Source organism: Erigeron canadensis, chromosome 9, assembly GCF_010389155.1.
Source record: "Erigeron canadensis isolate Cc75 chromosome 9, C_canadensis_v1, whole genome shotgun sequence".
NCBI classification, from domain to species: domain Eukaryota; kingdom Viridiplantae; phylum Streptophyta; class Magnoliopsida; order Asterales; family Asteraceae; genus Erigeron; species Erigeron canadensis.
Window position 1 is genome coordinate 29,198,262 of NC_057769.1, and position 23,008 is coordinate 29,221,269.

General features: G+C 36.3%; 4 protein-coding genes and 1 pseudogene across 4 annotated transcripts; 1 reads left to right on the forward strand and 4 right to left on the reverse strand.

The window, feature by feature from the left end:
- Positions 1 to 1,919: 1,919 nt before the first annotated feature.
- On the reverse strand, positions 1,920 to 2,655 carry LOC122583502. Its single transcript, XM_043755900.1, has 2 exons — positions 2,461 to 2,655; positions 1,920 to 2,267 (listed from the first exon to the last, which is right to left on the reverse strand). Exons 1-2 carry the CDS (start codon positions 2,653 to 2,655, stop codon positions 1,920 to 1,922), a joined length of 543 nt encoding a protein of 180 aa, XP_043611835.1.
- Positions 2,656 to 2,657: 2 nt separating this feature from the next.
- Positions 2,658 to 3,155, reverse strand: LOC122583503. The gene has a single exon (XM_043755901.1). It carries the CDS (start codon positions 3,153 to 3,155, stop codon positions 2,658 to 2,660), a length of 498 nt encoding a protein of 165 aa, XP_043611836.1.
- Positions 3,156 to 10,125: 6,970 nt separating this feature from the next.
- LOC122582442 (clavaminate synthase-like protein At3g21360) lies at positions 10,126 to 11,645 on the forward strand. Its single transcript, XM_043754831.1, has 3 exons — positions 10,126 to 10,521; positions 10,697 to 10,950; positions 11,054 to 11,645. Exons 1-3 carry the CDS (start codon positions 10,153 to 10,155, stop codon positions 11,409 to 11,411), a joined length of 981 nt encoding a protein of 326 aa, XP_043610766.1. The 5' UTR covers positions 10,126 to 10,152; the 3' UTR covers positions 11,412 to 11,645.
- A 354-nt stretch (positions 11,646 to 11,999) lies between these two features.
- Positions 12,000 to 13,557, reverse strand: LOC122583505 (annotated as a pseudogene).
- Positions 13,558 to 14,299: 742 nt separating this feature from the next.
- On the reverse strand, positions 14,300 to 15,479 carry LOC122583506 (G-type lectin S-receptor-like serine/threonine-protein kinase At4g27290). The gene is made up of 2 exons (XM_043755902.1): positions 14,412 to 15,479; positions 14,300 to 14,317 (listed from the first exon to the last, which is right to left on the reverse strand). The coding sequence occupies exons 1-2, from the start codon at positions 15,477 to 15,479 to the stop codon at positions 14,300 to 14,302; spliced, it is 1,086 nt and encodes a 361-aa protein (XP_043611837.1).
- Positions 15,480 to 23,008: the final 7,529 nt, after the last annotated feature.

Sequence of the window (23,008 nt, forward strand, 5' to 3'; positions counted from 1 at the left end):
CAAAGAATATACGTCTATAAACCCGGATGACCAACACCAGGGTATACGTCTATACCTGGATAAACACATTTATCTCAATAGACAACCAAATCTCCTCAATGCAACCATCACAATGCAAATCCAACAATCCATCAATCCAACATCCAATAACCCAACCACATGAACAAACTATACATACATACACTTGAGAGGGCTTGCTTTCAAGAGTCATTGATGTATGTATACAGGGTGTACCAGCGGCTAACCCTCCACATCTCGAACCTTTTGAAAGCGAAGTCGACTTTCATGTATGTACACCTAACCTAAATATAACCTTTCTCAAAACCAACATGCACAAAATAATTCAATTCAACCATCAATCATCATTCGATCAACAAACAACTAATGCAAACAAATAAACACACAATGCACACTTTTCAGCCCGAATCTCAATAGATTAGGGAGATACAAACTCACCTTGATTGGCTAAGAGTAGATAATACAAGTTAAAAGCAATTAAAGTTGTCTTGCGTTCACCTCACGTCCACCACCTATAATTATAATATTATATGCAATTATTAATACGATTCATTCACGTCCCAATAAAGCAAGTACAATCCTACCGACTCCCGAGACTTGATAAAGTTGTGAAAACGCCTAGGTGAGATCCATATCAAGTTTAGGTAAAACTACAACATGCCAAAGCGTTAGTAACTTTCCCTGAATAAGACTTAGACTCAAAAGATTCGACCCTTTTTGAAATGGGGAAGGTTTCAATAAAAAGTAAGGTTACTACAAGAAACTAGACTCATTTATGAATCCAACAATAGGTCACATGACTCGATTGGACTTTCGGTTTGAAAGATACAAGCGTTTGAAAACAACGAACGAAAACTGGCGACCAGAAAAGCCTTCACTGCGCCGCAGTGAGGCTTGGCACACCTCACTGCGCCGCAGTGAGGTTCGAGGCCAAAAACAGACGCAAGAAAGGGTTGCGCCGCAGTGAGGCTTTGCCTCCTCACTACGCCGCAGTCCCACTCCCTGCAGCCCAAAACCTGCACTTTCTAACATCAAAGTCGACTCAAATCACCATTTAACCTCAAAATCTATTCCGACACTTCTCCAAATTAGTTATTATCCCACAAAATCAAACATAGACTATATTTAAACATAACCCATCTTACAATTTCATTCCATAACTCGATTTAAGCTCCAATTCATGAATCAAACTTCTTAAAAACCCTAAACCACACATGCAAGCTTTTCGACTCGAATTATGACCCAAACCCACTCGACATCAACTAGAAACAGGTAAATGAAGATAAAATAAAGGTTATTGAACAAGTTTAAGTTACCAAGCTCACCACCTAGCACCCAAATCCGAATTTTAACCCTAATGTGGTATGTTCTTGCACTTTGGAGCCCAATTCTTTGATATGTTGTTTTTATTATGATAAGGTTTATTAATCTTGAAATTTCCAAGCTTGAATTACCACAAAATAAGGATTAATCTAGAGAGAGAGAGTTAAGAAGAAGAGTGTGTGTTCTTTAGAAGAATTAAGAGAGAGAGAGAGATAAGAGAATGAGAGGTGAAAGGGATAAGGTGGGTGGGGAGGGGGTTGGGTTGACTAGATGTGTCATGGGTCAAGACCTTGATCCATGGGTCGACCCATCACTAACTAACTAGTTCACAATCCACGACATATCACTTAGCATATCGACAATCGACCCAACGAGTACAAAGTTAATCATTTAATCACAAACTAGACTCAACGATATCATTAATTTCATTAATTTATCAAATTACATATAGAGTCAACGGGTCAAAATTTACGGATGTTACATTATTCCCCCGATAAAAGGATTTCGTCCCGAAATCTAACAAAACACTAATTTCTAAACAAATCCGGGTACTTGGACTTCATGTGATCCTCACGCTCCTAAGTGAACTCGACCCCGCGTCTAGCATTCCATCTAACTTTCACAATTGTGTAACGCTTGTTCTTGAGCTTCTTGGTTTGACGGTCCAAGATCTCTACCGGATCCTCCACAAAATTTAAATTCTTATCCACCCGAATCTCATTCATAGGTACATGTTGTGTCGGGTCCGCCAAGCATTTGCGTAGGTTGCAAATGTGGAAAACATCATGTACTCCACCAAGTTCTTGTGGCAATTCTAATCGATAAGCGACCTTCCCAACACGTTCAAGAATCTTAAAAGGACCGATATACCTTGGTCCGAGCTTGCCTCTCTTCACAAAACGGATAACACCCTTCCATGGTGACACCTTCAACAATACATATCTCCCGCTTCAAACTCTAGCGGTCGCCGTCTCACATCGGCATACTTCTTTTGCCTTTCACGAGCCAATTGCAATGTCTCCTTGAGTTTGGAGATCACCTTCGTTGTTTCCACCACAATCTCCGATCCAATGAGTTGGCTTTCACCAATCTCCGCCCAAGCTAGGGGAGATCGAAAACCCTACCATATAATGCTCTAAAAGGTGCCATTTGGATGGTGGCATGATAACTATTGTTGTATGAAAATTCCACCAAGGGCAAGTGATCTTCCCAACTCCCGCTAAAATCAATGGCACACGCCTTTAACATATCTTCAAGCGTTTGTATTGTTCTTTCGGTTTGCCCATCCGTTTGAGGATGAAACGCCGTGCTCATATTTAGTCGCGTCCCCATTGCACGATGAAAGGCCCTCCATAAGTTTGAATTATAGTAACCGAAACTCCATGTTTAGACACCACTTTCTTGATGTACAAACGAGCTAAAGTGTCTACACCATCGGTCTCACGAATGGCCAAGAAATGAGCCAACTTCGTCAACCGATCAAACTTATGAAGTCGGCTGACGAAGTCGGTAACTTCGTTATGAAGTCCATGTTTAGACACCCAAATCGTATCGCGACCACTTCTTGTCTTCGGTAACTTCGTTATGAAGTCCATTGCAATGTGTTCCCATTTCCATTCGGGGGCCTCGGGTTGCACTAACAATCCGGGTGGCTTTTTATGATTGGCTTTCACTTGTAAGCAAGTAAGGCACTCACTCACATACTTAGCCACGTCTCGCTTCATACCCGGCCACCAATAGAAATCTCTTAAATCAAAATACATCTTATCCGACCCGGGCTGGACCGAATAAGGTGATCGATGAGCTTCATGCATGAGAAGTGTTCGTAGATTGCCGAAAATGGGAACCTAGAGCCTTTCAACTAGATAGAGCCCGTTATCACTTTTTCTATCAAATTGTTGCTCCATACCATCCAAATTCTCATTTCCAAAATTTTCCGGTCGAGTGGCTTGTACTTGAGCCGCAATGATCCTATCGCGAATGTTTGGTCCTACCGTGAGGCTCATAACCCTAGCACGTCTTGGCTTAATTCTTTCCTTTCGGCTTAAGGCATCGGCTACCACATTTGCCTTGCCCGGGTGATAGCGGATATCACAATCATAGTCTCTAAGGAGTTCAAGCCAACGCCTTTGTCTCATGTTCAATTCACTTTGATTAAAGATGTGTTATAGGCTTTTGTGGTCAGTATAAATCACACACTTGGTGCCATGGAGATAATGCCTCCAACACTTCAAAGCAAATACTACCGCTCCCAATTCCAAATCGTGTGTCGGATAGTTCTTCTCGTGTACCTTCAGTTGGCGGGAAGCATATGCAATAACCTTGCCCCTTTGCATAAGGACACAACCCAAACCTTGCCCCGAAGCATCACAATATACTACAAAATCTTCAACTCCATCGGGAAGGGTTAGAATGGGTGCCTCACACAACATGTAATTAAGAGTCTGGAAGGCTTGCTCTTGTCTATCACCCCATTTGAATTTTCGTTCTTTTTGAGTCAAGAGTGTAAGAGGTTGTGCAATGCGGGAGAAATTTTCGATAAATCTTTATAGTAACCCGCCAATCCAAGAAATTGGCGAATTTCAGATGGTGTTTTGGGTCTCCTCCAATTCTTAACCGCTTCGATTTTACTCGGGTCAACATGAATACCATCCTTACTCACCATGTGACCAAGAAAATGAACCTTCTCCAACCAAAACTCACACTTGGGGAAAATTTGGCATACAATTTCTCCTTCCTTAACAACTCAAGTACTTCTCGCAAGTGTTCGGCATATTCTTCCTTTGTTTTAGAATAAACAAGTATGTCGTCAATAAAGACAGTGACTGACTTGTCCAAGAAAGGGCGACACACCCGGTTCATCAAATCCATGAACACCGCCGGTGCATTGGTCAAACCGAAAGGCATAACGGTAAATTCAAAGTGCCCATACCGAGTTCGGGAGGCCGTTTTATGAACGTCATCTTCATGAACCCGGAGTTGATGATAACCCGAGCGGAGATCGATTTTGGAAAAGTGCTTGGCACCCTGAAGTCAGTCAAAGAGGTCATCGATTCCAGGAAGAGGATATCGATTTTTCACCGTAAGCTTATTCAATTCCCGATAGTCTATACACATTCTAAACGATCCGTCTTTCTTCTTGACAAATAGAATGGGAGCATCCCAAGGAGATTGGCTGGGACAGATGAAACCTTTCTCTTGGAGTTCTTTGAGTTGAGCTTCGAGTTCTTGCATTTCGGTTAAGGCAAGCCGATAAGGAGCTTTTGCCACGGGTGCGGCCCCCGGAATAAGGTTGATGCGAAAGTCAAGTTCACGAGATGGGGGTAATCCCAGTAAATCTTCCGGAAAAACATCAGGGAATTCACAAACAATAGGAACCGTCTTCAATTCTACCTTTGAGACGGTAACACTAAAGACTTTAGAATTTAAAGAGTCGAAAGTTTCACCTTGAACTCTAAGAATTTTACCGTTAGACAACGGTATTTTAACCACCCTTTCACCGCAATCAATAGTTGCATTTACCTCTGTCAGCCAATCCATTCCCACAATAACGTCAAAACTACCGATTTCAAAAGGCATGAGGTCGATGTAGAATTCGATATCGTTTAGAGTCAAAATACAATCACGAAGTATTTGACTAAGTTTTGCTTAGGCGCCATTTACCATTTCTATATCAAGCACATAGTTTAGAGCACACGGATGCACATCAATCAAAGGAATAAAGCGGGTGGACATAAAACTAAATCGGCTCCGGAATCAAATAAAACCGTTGCATAGTGACCATTAACAAGAAAGGTACCTGCAACAACATTGGGATCATTACGGGCCTCATTTGCATTGACCGCAAAAGCTCGGCCACAGGGTTGCACTTGGTGACCTTGTTGTCCCCGATTTTGGTTAGGCCCGACAATTTGTAGTTGGTTGGGGTGGACGACCACTTGAACTTGTTGTCCCACCCATTGAGGACAATTGTTACGGTAATGATTAGGGCTACCGCAAACATAGCATTCACCTCTTCTTTGGTTGACTTGAGGAGGAAGAGCTTGAATAGGGGCTACATTGAGTGGACCCACACCCATCCTTGGTGCCCTACATTCTTTCGCCATATGACCCATACGGTTACAATTGAAGCATGCCCTACATTGAACATTGGCGGGGTGGTGTCTATTGCATCTTCCACAAAGTGGGTGGGGACCCACATAAGGCTTCTTTACCGGCTCCACCACCGCCATTACCCTACCCCGATTAGCATTCTTGGGGTCAAACCTTCCCATCTTCCTTACACTACTAGCTTCCCTAACCTCCTTTCTCTTTGATGATGTTGATGATTTACTCAAAACCCCACTTCTTAACAAGTCTTTAGTAACACTATCGGCGCGGTTAATAGCCTCAACCATAGAGTTAGGCATAACCGGGTTGATGAGAGAACGGACTTGTGGAGTTAAGCCCAACACAAACTTCTCAATGGCCCGAGACTCATTGCTCACTAGGTGAGGAACAAGGGTGGACAACTCTTGAAATCGTCTAACATAACCCTTGTAGTCGGCCCCGTCCATTTTGAGATGGACAAACTCGATGGTCAAGTTTTGGAGCTCATAAGGTAGGCAAAACTTCTCTTTCACTTTGTTCTTGAAGTCGGTCCATTCCAAATTGTGGGTCCGACCCAAGGCCTTCTCTTGGTTCCACCAACTTAAAGCATCTTCCTTGAACATACCGGAGGCATAATAAATTCGCTCATTGTAAGTACAATGACTCCTTTCAATCACCGCCTCAATTCTCTCAAACCACTTTATACATTCCACGGGCCCACCCAACCCATCAAACTCCGGTGCCCCACAATTCTTGAAATCTTTAAACTGACAACCTTGGCGGTATACTCCATGTTGGTTATACATGGCCCTATAGTTCTCTGCCCCTTTCGGGTCCCTCTTCGTCATTCACCACTACATGGGCTTGAGCACCCTCAACATTTACATTTTCCGGGTTTCCAACATTTAGATGATCATTTGGTCGTGCCCCATTGTTCCCATCAAGAGTTGCCTCGACTTAGGCAACAATAGTTGGCATGATGTTGGTGATCGTTTGAGCGATCACATCCGCCAAATTTGGCCTTGGAGCCTCAACATGACCCCTACCTCGGCCCCTAACACGACCTCTACCACCACCTCTACCACCACGACCCGTACCTCTACCTCCTTGAGCTTCTGGTTGAGGTTCTTCCGAGTTAGCCCTATAGTTAGCCCCGGCTCTCCTTGGTGGTGCCATTTCTATAAAACAAATAAGATGTTGACCCGAAAGTTAGTCTCAATGCTCACATGTTAGTCACACAAGTTGTCAATACCCTCATGTCGGTATAACATACACATTTCATACCAATAAGCTAAGGCAAAGCGATAAATTTCTAAGGGCGGATTATTACTTAACATGCCAATCTCACTACAACCATTCACCACACAATCCAAGAAGCTAGCACGGATGGTTCAAAGTATAATCCGGATCCAATATGCTTTCTAGTTATCGATCGAGTTTGTATACAGGGTGTACCGGCGGCTAACCCTCCACTCAATCAACTTCCCAAAAAGCATATCGATTCCTTATTATGCTTTAACCCAAGCGTGTGCAATCCGTAATGTCATTAAGTTGCTATAACAACGGGTAACCATAAAATAGTTGATCACGCTCTTTTAGGGTTGCCACAATGTTACATCAAGTTAACGCCATAACTTCACTTTGCCCTAAATCAACAATTATTATCAAACAACAAGAATCCCTCTCAATCACAATCAAACTCAAACCAAAACCATATCGTACTCAAATCATCACATAATTGGTCTTAACTACGAACTCCCAACTTACACTTTCCAGGGTTCACACAAATCAAGTTGCACACGAAACTTCCTAGCCATGCATGCTATATGAAGAGTTTAACTTAAGCCGTAGTCTAGGTCAAACCACCTAATTCTCTACGATCTCGCATGGGCCACCATTCTGTAACACCCCGAGCTAAGGCTCGAAATATTACGGAAATAACATAGCACAAGAAGGGATTATCGTAGGCAACTAAATGAAAATAATGAATTTCGGTGAATTCATAACTAGTCAAATATTCATACAATGCACGAGGAGCAAATGACCATCAAAGTTTACAAAAGAATATTCAAAAGATGGCTATCGATCCTAAGCATTAGTCAAAAATGGACGAATGAATCCTTGATCCATATAAGTCCATGCCCGAATCCCAAAAGCTAGTCATGGTCATACATCACGTCCTTGAACCACTTGATCACCTGAAAAGTGTACTAACAAGTCAACACGAGGTTGGTGAGTTCGTAGTGGTGGCCCAAAAGGAACCACCGACATTAACCACATATCATAGAAACAAGAACAATCATCGCATACAAGAAGTCTTACACATCATCCAACCAATGCATTACAACATCACAACCCGATAAGAAAACCCATGCAATGTCAATGTCACGATGTGAATGATATGTATGGCCATCATGCCATCTATGCAACGATACTCACATGTCATCACCATGACCAATGTGGCATCTCAAAAACATCAGAGAATATACGTCTATAAACCCGGATGACCAACACCAGGGTATACGTCTATACCTGGATAAACACATTTATCTCAACAGACAACCAAATCTCCTCAATGCAACCATCACAATGCAAATCCAACAATCCATCAATCCAACATCCAATAACCCAACCACATTGAACAAACTATACATACATACACTTGAGAGGGCTTGCTTTCAAGAGTCATTGATGTATGTATACAGGGTGTACCAGCGGCTAACCCTCCACATCTCGAACCTTTTGAAAGCGAAGTCAACTTTCATGTATGTACACCTAACCTAAATATAACCTTTCTCAAAACCAACATGCACAAAATAATTCAATTCAACCATCAATCATCATTCGATCAACAAACAACTAATGCAAACAAATAAACACACAATGCACACTTTTCAACCCGAATCTCAATAGATTAGAGAGATACGAACTCACCTTGATCGGCTAAGAGTAGATAATACAAGTTAAAAGCAATTAAAGTTGTCTTGCGTTCATCTCACGTCCACCACCTATAATTATAATATTATATGCAATTATTAATACGATTCATTCACGTCCCAATAAAGCAAGTACAATCCTACCGACTCCCGAGACTTGATAAAGTTGTGAAAACGCCTAGGTGAGATCCATATCAAGTTTAGGTAAAACTACAACATGCCAAAGCGTTAGTAACTTTCCCCGAATAAGACTTAGACTCAAAAGATTCGACCCTTTTTGAATGGGGAAGGTTTCAATAAAAAGTAAGGTTACTACAAGAAACTAGACTCATTTACGAATCCAACGATAGGTCACATGACTCAATTGGACTTTCGGTTTGAAAGATACAAGCGTTTGAAAACAACGAACGAAAACTGGCGACCAGAAAAGCCTTCATTGCGCCGCAGTGAGGCTTGGCACACCTCACTGCGCCGCAGTGAAGTTCAAAGCCAAATCCAGACGCAAATATTGGCTACGCCACAGTGAGGCTTGGCACACCTCACTGCGCCGCAGTGAGGTTCGAGGCCAAAAAACAGACGCAAGAAAGGGTTGCGCCGCAGTGAGGCTTTGCCTCCTCACTACGCCGCAGTCCCACTCCCTGCAGCCCAAAACCTGTACTTTCTAACATCAAAGTCGACCCAAATCACCATTTAACCTCAAAATCTATTCCGACACTTCTCCAAATTAGTTTTTATCCCACAAAATCAAACATAGATTATATTTAAACATAACCCATCTTACAATTTCATTCCATAACTCGATTTAAGCTCCAATTCATGAATCAAACTTCTTAAAAACCCTAAACCACACATGCAAGCTTTTCGACTCGAATTATGACCCAAACCCACTCGACATCAACTAGAAACAGGTAAATGAAGATAAAATAAAGGTTATGGAACAAGTTTAACTTACCAAGCTCACCACCTAGCACCCAAATCCGATTTTAACCCTAATGTGGTATGTTCTTGCACTTCGGAGCCCAATTCTTTGATATGTTGTTTTTATTATGATAAGGTTTATTAATCTTGAAATTTCCAAGCTTGAATTACCACAAAATAAGGATTAATCTAGAGAGAAAGAGTTAAGAAGAAGAGTGTGTGTTCTTTAGAAGAATTAAGAGAGAGAGATAGAGAAAGAGAGAGAGAGATAAGAGAATGAGAGGTGAAAGGGATAAGGTGGGTGGGGAGCTAGGGGGTTGGGTTGACTAGATGTGTCATGGGTCAAGACCTTGATCCATGGGTCGACCCATCACTAACTAACTAGTTCACAATCCACGACATATCACTTAGCATATCGACAATCGACCCAACGAGTACAAAATTAGTCATTTAATCACAAACTAGACTCAACGATATCATTAATTTCATTAATTCATCAAATTACATATAGAGTCAACGGGTCAAAATTTACGGATGTTACATTTAGTTTTAAGTTTGAGGAATAAATTAACTTGGACTATTAAAAATTAGCCTAGCTAAAATTTTGACACATGACAAGTTTAATTCACTAATTTTTTTTTGTGTTCCTGATTTTTTATTGATCAAACTTGTTTTCCTTGTATTGTTAAGCTGATTTTTGGAACACATTTAAAAGTTGATTCATCATTTTCTAACAATTATTCAATATAAGTGATGTGATGTTTGAATGATAATCCACCACTCATTGAGCAGTCCATATTGCAATGTTTTATCACGTATATATGCATCTAACTTTACCAAAATAATTGATACAAGTCTGTCTAAATAAATGGCTACAAGAGGAATCTTCAAAGAAGTAAAATTGCCTGAGCAAAAATGCTACGAAAATGGCCTTGTCTTCCCAATGGTGTTATCCCCAAACACTAACAACACTAGTGATTTGAATGTATTTGAAGAAGCCATCAAAGCCGAGAAGCCATGGCTGGAATCTCATCTTAAAGAAAGGGGAGTCATTCTCTTCCGTGGCTTCAAACTTGAGTCCCCTTCCGACTTCAATGACGTTGTTGAAGCTTTCGGATTCCCTGAATTGGTGTATCTTGGTGGTCGAGCCCCCCGAACCAACGTTGTTGGCCGAGTATTCACCGCAAATGAAAGCCCTCCTGATGAAACTATTCCTTTCCATCATGAGATGTCTTATGTAAGTAATTAATTCAATAAATATGCTTTACTTAAGAAACTTCGATTTTTTTTTTATTTTTAAAACGTTCGATTTTGGTCAGAGACTGTTATTTGATATTTGTAGTTTCATATCATTGTTAATTTATTGTACTGTACAAATGGTACCATTGTTAATTAATCTTTTGGTTTAACAGATGCTAAACTATCCCTCCAAGGTATTTTTCTTTTGCGACGAAGAGCCAGAAAGCGGGGGAGAAACTCCAATACTATTGAGTCCTATCTTATATGATAAGATGAAAGAGAAACACCCAAAATTCGTCGCGAAACTTGAGCAACACGGAGTCACATACGGAGGTGTAGTAGGCAACGAGGATAACCTATCCCATGGAAATGGAAATAGCTGGAAGTCGATATATATGACTAATGACAAGAAAGTTGCGGAAGAAAGGTGTATAAGTATATATTGAAATCTTATATTATAATAAAAGTTATTTTATATTTGATATAATAATAAAATATCCACAAAATTAATTAAAATCTCTAATTAACAGGGCAAAAAAGCAGGGGTCAAGGCTAGAATGGATGGAAAATGGTGTAAAGGAAATAACCGGTCCTTTACCTGCCATCAAAGTATTACACGAAGAAAGCCAAAAGAAATCATGGTTCAATAACTTGACAAATAGTTACCTATCGAGAAAAAAGGGTATATTTTTCGAGTCGACGCTTGGGAATGGGGAAGGTGCTCCTGATGATGTCATGGAAGATTGCTTGAGGATTATGGAACAAGAATGTGTTGTCATTCCTTGGAAGAAAGGTGATGTCATGCTTATTAATAACTTGATGGTCATGCATGCCCGAAAGCCACTAATAAAGCCTCCACGCCGGGTACTTGCAGCCTTGTGCAAGTGATCCATCGACATGAAAAAAAAAAAGAGATTGATTTCGCTTTGATATATATATATATATATATATATTTGCCTTTGTTTGTTTCATTAATTAAAATAAAGAAAATGATTAATGTTTGTCTATCTGTTTTTAATCTACATGTCTAAATATGTGCCTAATAAGAGATACTTCAATTCGTATTGTGATTGAACAATGTGGATGTAAGTTAAAGTATTTAATTATATTATTTGTTGGTCATGACTTTATTGGCAGCTAAATATCGATTTTGGTGGTCAAATATTTATTTTTTAAGTTTTGTGATAGCCTGTTTAATTAATTAAATTGGTTGGGTTTCCAGAAATCACAAACTGACGTCAGGTCAACCTGAATCACAGCCCTAGTGCCGCGGAGGTGATCATCATAGCTTTGTGTGTCTAAATTACTACAATACTTAATACATATGGATATTTATTCTTTACTTAAAAAGATTTTTGGTAAAATACAAAACTCCGTGTGGCATATAATTTTGGCACTGCACGTATTAACCATTTTGCAAAAAAGAAAGCACAAAATCATCCCTATGGCATGTATATTTCCACCTTGCCTAGCTTGCTATCTGCCTTTTATTTGGGTTAACGTCACTCCATTAACTGACAATGGTGAAGAAGAAACTACAGTGGAGACGTTTTCACTTCTATGGATATAGAAACCGGGCTGTTTAGGAGAAGGCAATGAACTTTCTCCACCCAACATCGAAACAACAGACGGTGCGCTAGGTCTATCTTCCGCCAGTTGTTGGACACACAATAAACCAATGTGTATTGATCGCGACACTTCAGAAACGGAATACGATTTACCAAAAGATGTGTCAACTAGATCAAGAGACTTGCCTTCTTTGTAAAGCCTCCATGCCTAAATGAACCAAAAGTAAAACAATCACAAACTTAATTAGCAAAATAAATGAACTTACATGTTCGATATATGAACTTACATGTCCAAGAAGGTTATCATGGTGGTCTTCATTAACAAAACCTCTATTTTTCATCCCACTCACTATCTCTAGCACTAAAACCCCAAAGCTGAAAATATCTGACTTCACTGAGTGCATACTCTGGCGATATGTAGCCCCTGCTCAGTAGAAGTAATTAGGAACTAATTAGGACTCTATATGTAACTCAATAGACAAAAGAGATATGTAGGTTGTATCAATATATCAATATATATTCTCACAAAGTTCCCACAACTTTCTTTGTATTTGCTTCACTCTCGTGTTCTTTAAACATTCTAGCCAAACCAAAATCTGATATCTTGGGCGTCATGTTATGATCAAGCAAAATGTTGCCTGCTTTTAAATCTCTATGAACAACTCGAAGGCGGGAGTCTTGATGCAGATAAAGAAGACCACGAGCAATGCCATGGATTATATGGAAGCGTTGTCGCCAATTTAGTAATGACTTTCTGTTTTCATCTGCTAAAGTTGAAAAACATGAGTTTAAATTCATATTGTGTTCAGAAAGCAATTTTATTATAAACAATTTAATACAAGAGCAAACCCAACCAAATATAAAACTGTCTAGGCTATTGTTAGGCGTGTATTCATAAATTAACATTGTCTCGTCTCCCTGAATGCAATAACCTAAGAGCTTCACAAGATTCCGGTGTTGTAGTTTAGCAATGCAGATGACTTCATTCTCTAATTCGTTAAGTCCTTGTCGAGAGAACTTGGAGAGCCGCTTTACAGCAATCTCTTGTCCACCTTCTAGCACACCCTGAAGACGTACTTGTACCTCTATTATTATGTACTTATGTCATGTCTTGTTTAATACACATGTACTTTATCCTATCACTTACCTTGTAAACTTGACCAAATCCACCTTCTCCCAGCATGTTGTCGACAGAAAAGTTATTGGTTGCCTTAGAAACTATAAATAAGCTAAACAACGGCACCTCTATACAAGTTTCGTTGCTACCTCCGTGATTTTTATCAATGATCTTTATCGGTCTCCCTGGAAAATTATGACAAGACGATAAATCTTATTTCCAAAACTTGATAATAAAAGAAGTACTCCGTTTAAGCTTAGCTAATTAATTTTATGTATACCATTCAAATAACAAATAGCAATTGAGATTGATATCACTTGCCTTGTCTATCTGCATCTGATCTGATCATCTTCCTTTTACCCCAAAAAATGAGGCCCAACAAAGCCAACCCTGCTGATATCGACAAAGTAATTGTAACAGCTAGACGTTTCTTTCTGTTGAAGCTGGAACGGAGGCCTAAGAGATATATATTACAGAGTTCACGCAAACAAAACTTGTCAATTTCACGTTACTAATTAAACTACATATTCTTTGGAAGATACAAGTTGCAAACTGCTACAGTCTAAGTTTGTAAACCATAATGCTCCATCCAACATAAACAAATATAGAATAAAAAAAAAATGTAAGAACATGATTGAAAGTTGAAACTGAAGAACATAACTTTTTCCCTGTATATGTATAATATGTTTTTTTTTTTACGGCGAGTTAGTAGTTAGTGGTTAACATTCAGTGACATCCAATTGGTTAGGCAGTATGCGGAGCTCAAACTCCGCATGTTTGAGATGAAACCCAGGACTTCCCTCACCACACACCCACCCCACCAGTCACCACCACCCCCATCGCACCCCAATAATCGCTCCTAAATATGTAGAATGTGGGATTCGAACCCTGATGGATTTTCCCAAGGTATAAGATCTTACTAATGGGCCCTTTGGCATAAGCATTAAACATATTAAATTGGTGTTAAAATACGAAGCGTGCAAAGTGTCTTATATAGGGCTTACGTAATAATTCTGCAGCGGCAAGTCTGACATAAAGATCTTGTCCGTTTTGGGCATAGACTCGGACATCAATCAAATCGCCGAACCATCTCAGGCATCCAACTCCACCTGCAGTAACATTTGAATTTGCATAGGCCGTGCACGAGCAATTATCCTTGCAAGCCACCTCGCATTCCTGGAGGCTCATGTTGTCATTATATACGGCATTCTGTGTGTCTGGCAATTTTATACTTGAAACCTTTAAAAAGCCTTCTCCAGGCCCACAGTCCAACTCTGTACTCCAACGACGACAACCACTAGTATTATTATCAGTACTACTTCGTTCGAATCCTTTCAAGCACCCACAATTAGGACTAGTTGCAGTACTGCAGGTTCCATACGGTCCGCATAGTCCAAAGTTGTCACAATAATCTATAGGATAAGTGAGACTCTGAAACCATTCTGTGTTTGGTAAACTTAGTACGAAAATATCAAATTTCCCTCCAGGAGTTGCTACCATTCTTATGAATTGTGTAGTGCTAGTCGGGCTATAAGCAAAATACATCTCGTTTTGATTGATTACCATTTTAATGTCATTAATTTGAGCCGGGTCAGGTTTATAGTTTGGCTGGCCTGAAAACGCTATGCCATTATAAGGCCCGATCCTTGTTTCAATACTAGAACCTTTCATAATATATACTTCTGGATACTTGCCTTTAACCATCAAAAACTTGAATGTATAGTCACCTGGGGAAGGATCATCTGGACTCTTCCATGATGTCAGATACGTTTCTTTTCCAGTAATGAAATTCTTGCCCAGCTTCATGTGTTGTAAATAGGTGTCGCCCGGGTGATCAAAACTTTGCCAAATGAAATTTTCCATGTTGGCATTAGTTTCATCCCTGACCACCAGATTTCCAGTATCCAATATTTGGGCTACGGGCTTGGTGTTTGGGCTAGACGCCGAGAAATTGGATGACCACATAATGGTGCCACGACCATTTACTATAGATAGGATACCTTGGCTGTCCAATTTGACCATGCCAGAGGTATCGTTAAGGGGATGTTCCCGATTAGCAACCCAGGCAATCGTTGGTGGTGATGTGGCCGCAAACCATATTCCTAAGTATCGATTATTGGAACTGCCCAGGCTAAAGAAGCCTAGCTCAAAAATTGCATTCTTTGAGATAATAGTCTTACCATCCGAGATGTTTTGATTCACAGCTATGGTGTCTAATGAACCGTAAGTTCTTGTTAGTATTATCAAGAAGGTAATTAAAGGGAGTAGCATTTATGTGTTATTTTTCTTTCTCCTAGAAACTGATTTGGCGATTTTTATGAATTAAGATAAAGGCATGTATCATTGTCTTTATATTCCTTTGTTATATGTATGTTGCCCCAAGCATGTCTCTTATATTTCAAAGTTGAAAATTATTAAGAGTTGTCATTGACCTTCACAAAAAGCTTATACTTTCAATATCAAAAACTCAACTTTTAAATTATTATTATTATATATGATAAAAGTATAATTAGTGAATAGTGATTAGCAAACCCAATAATAAATACCTTTAAAAAGCTTAAATGTTATTATGTAATTTCTTTGCATATTTAGTAAACTTGTTTATTTTTATTTTCCAGGATACTAGCAAGTCTAATTAATATCAAACAGGACCAATGCCCCGTCCCAAACGCTTGAGTTTTGACATCAACACATTGGACAATTCAACATTTCGACCAATTTAAATCACTTTTGAGAATCTGTTATCACTTTCAACTATTAGACCAATATAAGTCAAATATTATATTATCAATTCAACTTTTTTCTTAGGCAGGTCAAGCACTAACTCAACTATGCGGGTCAAGTACGTTATCAAGAAACTTATTCAGTTATTTATCCCATTTGCCTTCTTGTTGGCAAGAACAGAGTTAGAATTTTAGAATTTATAAAGAAAATTAAAAATGTTTTTTAGCAAAGTTCAACAAAATCATGGAAAACAAAAAAAATGAGTTAAAATGTGATTTTTCAAATTACTTTTATTAAAACAATATTAATGTTATCCGGTCATCTTGTAAGAAAATAAAGAGAATTTTGGTTGAATGATTATATGCACTCCCTTTGGAGAACTCATTTTCATAGTTTTGAAAATATTTTCATTTGAGAAATGAAAAGCTTTTTATGTTTTTCAAACTTGCAACCGAACAAGTTTTTAAAATTCTCAAGAGTTTCTTAGAATTAAAAAAGTTTTCTCATATTTTAAGAAAACGAAAATGGAAAATTTCGAACAAAGTTTTTTGTAACTAAGCTACCAAACGCACCCTTGGAAATATTAGGAATTGGTGTGTTGTTGATATTGGAAAAACTTGACACATATTAAGAATATTGCGGCGGATATGAAGAATAACGAGTTTGATAAATGGTCGTGAGGCATAACTCGTTCATTCTTCTCTACCTTGTCACTAAACAGATGACAAAGAGGGCGACTGGCCTAGGTCTAATTTTTGAAGGCCTTAAGGTTTTAGATTTCTATTTATAAATATATAATCAAATAAACTTATTAAACATGTGAAAACCCCATTTATTGGCAAATAATAAAGAATACTTCCCTACTGTTTCTTTATTGATAGAAAGTAACAATATAAGAAATGTTGAATCAAGAAGCCAACTAATTAAAAGTTACATAGAATTGAAATTTTTTTTATTGATATTTTATATTAAATATATGTTTATATCGGAAAAACTCTTGTTGTTTTTAAACTTTATATCTCTGAATAACTTTTACTACATTTATCGATGTAATATTTCTCGATTGTCGGTTAGAAAATTGGTTTACATAATTTAATTTGCTATGTATATTCTAGGAGACTTTTTTTTCCGGCTCTTCTTACACCTATAAATCTTCAGAAACGCCGTAAAAACGACCACAACCAAAGAGCTTGTGCCAACAGTCTCAGTTGGCTATGGCTCGCCGCACAACAAATGTCGTTGGGAAAAGCCTTGACAATCACCAACATGCACTATAAAAATGGATGTCGATGCACAGCAGGAAGTCCTAGATCCAACCTCATATTCTCTCTTATATGCGGTTTACACAACTTGCTAGCCATTCTTTAAAAGAAAAGAAAAAAAAAAAAAAAAAAACTGAAGTCGTGAGACTTGTGGCCCATAAGCCCATTAGATATCTTGGAGGTTTGGACCAAGCCTATTTAACTTAAATAATTTAAGTACTTGAAAGTTCAAATGAGACTCGATATTTTCTCATATAAATTTCTATGTAGTAAAATGAATTAGTGTAAGTGGTAAACTGGTAATACATATCAAAAAATTAATAACAACAATTTTGATTAAAAAAAAAAAATTACATTCACACAAATGCTACATATCTTTACAAAATGACTATAGAGGGACAAAAAAGCTATGATGAGGATAGTTCATCGCAAGTGCTAAAGCTTAGGGCATGTTTGGTTGGGAGAAATTCAAAGAAGAAATGAAATGCGGAGAAATGAAATGATTGAGAAATCTAATAAATTCATGTGTTTGGCAACAACGAAGAATTGGCTTGAGAAAATATGAAAGAAATCAAATCTTCTGTTTGGCATCACAATGAAATGAAATGAGTTTCATTATTTTATTTTTTTATATATGTTAATTTGAATAAAGGCCATTGATCCAATAAATCAAAACTATCACAGCGACAATGCCACAAAAGTGATGATGAAGTAATTAAATGGAGTCCAAATAAAGTTGAAATATTCATTACATATGGATCTGCCATGGGTTTTATTTTGACAATATATTTGAAGATCATTAATCAAAAGAAGATTAATGCATTAACAAGATTATAGCAATTAGTATTATATTGAAAAAAAATACAAAGTGATTGTTTATAATACCTATATGGATGGCAGCAAAGGTGGTGATAACGATTTGGATAAAAATATGGAGGAATAGATAAAGGAAAAACAACAATGATTATAATTAATGGGAGATGTGAAGAAGGGGCTAGATGAGGGGATTCAATAGCTGAGAGATAGGGTTTTGAAGAATTTGTAATTTGGGAAAGAAAATGTGAATGTGGATGTCACGTGATGTTAACATTTATACTCTCCCTTTTTTAGCCTTTAGTCAAATTCTCTGTAAATGTACACGGAGAAATTTTGCTTCATAAATATGATTTCTCCCCATTTCTTCACAATTTAGATGGAAATCAAAATATAAAGAAACTAATTTCTCGAGAGTTTAATTTCTCCGTGTCCTCCAACTCCCTTGGCTTCCAAACAATGGAAATTAAAACATTTTCATTTCTCTTGTGCCATTTCCCTTAACCAAACATCCCCTAAGAATACAAATATCTGCTACTTGATCAAGCCTATTACTATTACTAGTTTTAAGACCCGTCTAACGGACGAGCAATTTCAAAACATAAATTTTATAGTTTTCATTTCATAAACTAATACCAATGAATTTCTTTTAATGATGGAAAATATATATAATGAACATATATAAACATTTATAAACTTATTATTTTAAAATATTATAATGTGTAAGATATTATCTAAGTTAATATTGTAAATATTAAAAAAAACTATTATTAAATAGGAGAGAGAAACGGGAAACCAAAAAGTTTTATTTAGTTAAATATTAGATATTAGCTTACTAGCAAGAATCATAATATAGATATTTTTATTGGAAATGATCATAATATAGATATTCCAATGTTTAGTTTTCTTTGTCGGAGCCAAATAACCCACATAAGTAGTAAGACACCTTTGTGGTTGCTCATAAGATGAATGTTTAATCTTTGACTTGGCCTTTATAGGACTTTTCCTCGAATGGTTTCATCTTGGTGGGCTTGGCTTCCCATTCGGCTAGAATAGTGGCGAGCTGGGAGTGTCGGCCCACAATAGTGGTAGCTTTTGGTTATTGGGCTATCCCGGATAAATGCCTGGGTTTTGTATTTGTTGGTCACTTAAAAAAAAAATATTCTCGTTGTCCTATATATTATTTTGAATCTCATATAAGTTGTTTTGTTACTTATGGACTTACAATTTTTTGTAAATCGTAAATAATAATACCCCCTTTTTTTCTTTCTTTTTTTAGTTTATATATATATATATACACACTTTTTGTGAAGATTGATTTTCCGGGATTTTTTTATTTGGTTTTAGGGTCTTAGTTTGTTTTATCTTCATGGGTTGTAAGGATTTGTTTTATCATAAATTAATGAATCACAATTTAATGTCTTTCACATAAGTTTACAAGGCTTTTTTGCTTAATTATGCTGCTTTAGTGTTTATAGTTCATCGTAGTGAGTACTTTTGTATTAAGATTGAAGCTTTATGTAATATAGGTTAATTTGTCAAGTACTGGATCTTTAGGTGTTGGAATTATATGGATTGTACATGATATAATTGTTAAAAGATTAAAGTTTGATGCGATTTCCGTTAAATTTGTAAATGATGATAAAGAGTTTAATGATCAGTTGTCGAACTTGCTGTTAATTTATTATGAACAAAGGTTATCTTTATTGGTTTAATATGTCCAGGTGTATGTTTTCTTAGCATATGAATATATGATAGGAAGATGATATATATATTTGTTTTAGTTGTTATTGTTGGTGTTTTCGTGTGGCCAAGAAAAGCAGCACACATGAATTAGCAGGTTAACAATCAATACTAGGTTACATTAATTAAGAAGGAGGTGATGGTTTATATAGATATATATATATTATTGATTTGAAAATGTATATGAAATATTTTGATTTTGTTGTTAGATCTTAAAAAGAATGAGAAAAAATGAAAGAGATCTTATTGTTAGATCTTAAAAACAAAAGGAAGAAGAAGGAATGAATGTTATAGAGTCACATGGTCCCTGTGGTTTATTTTTAGTTTATTTGGACGATTTTACCCTCACATGCATGTGAGGGGCTTAACGACTCAAAATGGATGGACGTTTGAAGCAGGGACATCTGGCAATGAAATGGAAAAGCACAAGGATACTTAGTGATAAAAAAAATCCAGAAACGAAAATGCTAATCGAGCAAATCACAGAGACGATTTGTGATAATTTTTCTTAATTAAATCATTATTTGAAGCGGTGGTATTTCAATGTCATAAAAGTCAAAGATTAACATTATATTCTAATCAATTGATAACATAGTTAAATATGAAAGGTAGTTAAACGAAAGTGATCATACCTCATAAGCGAACTTTTGTAATAAAAAAATTTAAAATATTAGAACTTTCACTAATTTTATGTATGTAAAATCCATGGAATTTTGTAATACAACATAAGATTGCAATATAATATCTATAAATTGAATTATAAGTTATCCAAGAACACCACACGGCTACATTTTATATGTTAAGTGGTTCTAAATTGCAGACAAAAATCATTTAATTGGTCAATCAAAAAGGTTATTCTTCGACCACGTTGTTACCCATTTAAAACTGAACGATATGAACTCGAAAGAAAATGAACCAATTTAATTTATTATCTTTTATGGTTTTATATTAATTAATAAATAAGATTACTGATGATTTAATGTGATTTATTCATTTGCGGATTTTGTTTTTTGGATTGTCAATTTTGTTTCCTCTTAGTTATATTTATATATGTATCTGCTTGTATATGGGACTCTTATTTTGAGAACTCATTTTTTTATAAGAACCATGTTTTTTTCTGTTCATTCACATGTGAAACATTATAAAACATATGTTGCAGAAGAAAATTTTTTTCAAAACCTTATATATAGCCGTTTGTTACATGTGAACAGAAAACGTGAACAAATTCATTCACAAGTTTACAAAAGACTATTTTGAAGGTTTCTTAAAAAAGTTTCTTCTACAACATACATTTTTATATCATTTGACATATGAATGAACAAAAAAAACATGTGAACAAATATATAATTAAAGAGTTCTCATGGTTCTTATAAAAAAAAATGGTTCTCAAAATAAGGAAACTCTGCTTGTATATGCATATATATATATATATATATAATATATAAGGTTTTGGTGGGATATATATGAAGAAGAGCTCAATCTGCTGGTGTTTTGTTTGTGGATTGGAAAAAAAATAGCTAAAAATACTAAAGTAACCTCGTGTGCATTACACATGAGAGGGTTAACGGAGACACACAACGTCTGTTAGAGTGAGGGGTATATAATGATATGAAAAATCACCATAGGGGTATATAATGATACGAAAAAACGAGAGGGGTGAAACTTAATAATATTGTTGGTGCATTTTAGGCATTACGGTATATATAAATGTCTCCATTGTTTTGATAATGTGTAACAATACATATAATGTTTGTAAACTGATATAAAAGCTAATTTAGGCCTACATACGCTGTTTCCGAACCTAAAACGAGAGTTTTGTATAGCACTTGTCGTAAATGTTTGGCACGACCTCACTTTGGTCGGACGGCCGCTGGGGACGGCCTCAGTGTCCTGCAGCTATATATTTTTATGTCAAGTTTGATTATGCATGATATATATTTTTATTATGTATAATATATATATATATAATATAAATTTATATAAAACTCGGTTCAATTGCGGTCTAACCGATCCGACCAGTTCAACCAGTAAAATATTCTGAGTCCGGTTCAGTCTCCGATCCGGTTTTCAAAACATTAGTAAAATCTGAAAGGAACATATATAAAGTAAAATCTAAAAAGAAAAAAAAAGAATCATATTATATAATGTCTTTTAGTTAGTTTTAATATTCACTGAATATCTACTGTAGTTTATAAAAAATAAACAATTATTAAGTTAAATCAAGTGGTTTGTGTATAATATTAAAAGTTAGAGGTAATTAGTTTCAATCTTGTATTTGGCTTCTTTTTCCTTTTTGCTATTTAAAACTGATTTTCAAAAATAAAATAAATGTCCATGTAGACAAATGATGACGAGGCAAATGAAGTGTCACATGAGCACTAAAAAATATAGATTTAAATGTCAATATATTTTTAAAAAAATTTAATTACCAGAAAATGTTACCTAAGCAAAAAACCTAGTTGATACTTAGTTATATTTAGAGAGATGAGGAAAAATATAGGATTAACTAGTAGCGTTACCCAAGCTTCATCCCGGGAAACATAATGTTACATCTTATACACATGAAAAATACATTTGTTTGTTTATTATTTAAAACACGTATCTTATCGTGTACAAAACGTTGAATATAGTAATTTATATGATCAGCTCTATGAATAGTCGAAGGAATAAAAAAAAAAGTAAAAGTTCATCATGTAACTATATATGATTAATTGGGGAAAATGTGATAAAATGGGAAGAAAAGAAAAAAAAACGCATTAAAATTATACTATTATATGTGAAATAAAAAAAGAAAAAAAAATACCTTATGAATATTTTAGAAAGGTTATATAGTTAACTAAGAATATTTTAGAAAAGATAAATATATAAAAAAGAAATATTGCGTAAATATATATTGATATATTAAAATAATAAAAAAACAGATTAAACAAAATTCCCGAAGTCTTTGACAACTCACATTCAATACTGAATTTGCACTAACGAATGAACTACACTTATGTTTCACTTTCCCCGTTTTATACTAAATTAGTGTTCAGGCTCGTTCTTTGGACGAATAGTTTCAAGATATATAAATCTTATAATAATTGTGAAATAAAAAGTGTATGACCAATATCATAACTTAAAAAATGCGAAAGCTAAAGAAAAAAATATATGAAAATTATTCCATATAAATATTAATTCCAGTTCATCCCTTTTGTTTCAACTTTAGTTAAATTGATTCTTTTTAAATTAGGTTAAAGTGTTAATTGGTGATGGAAA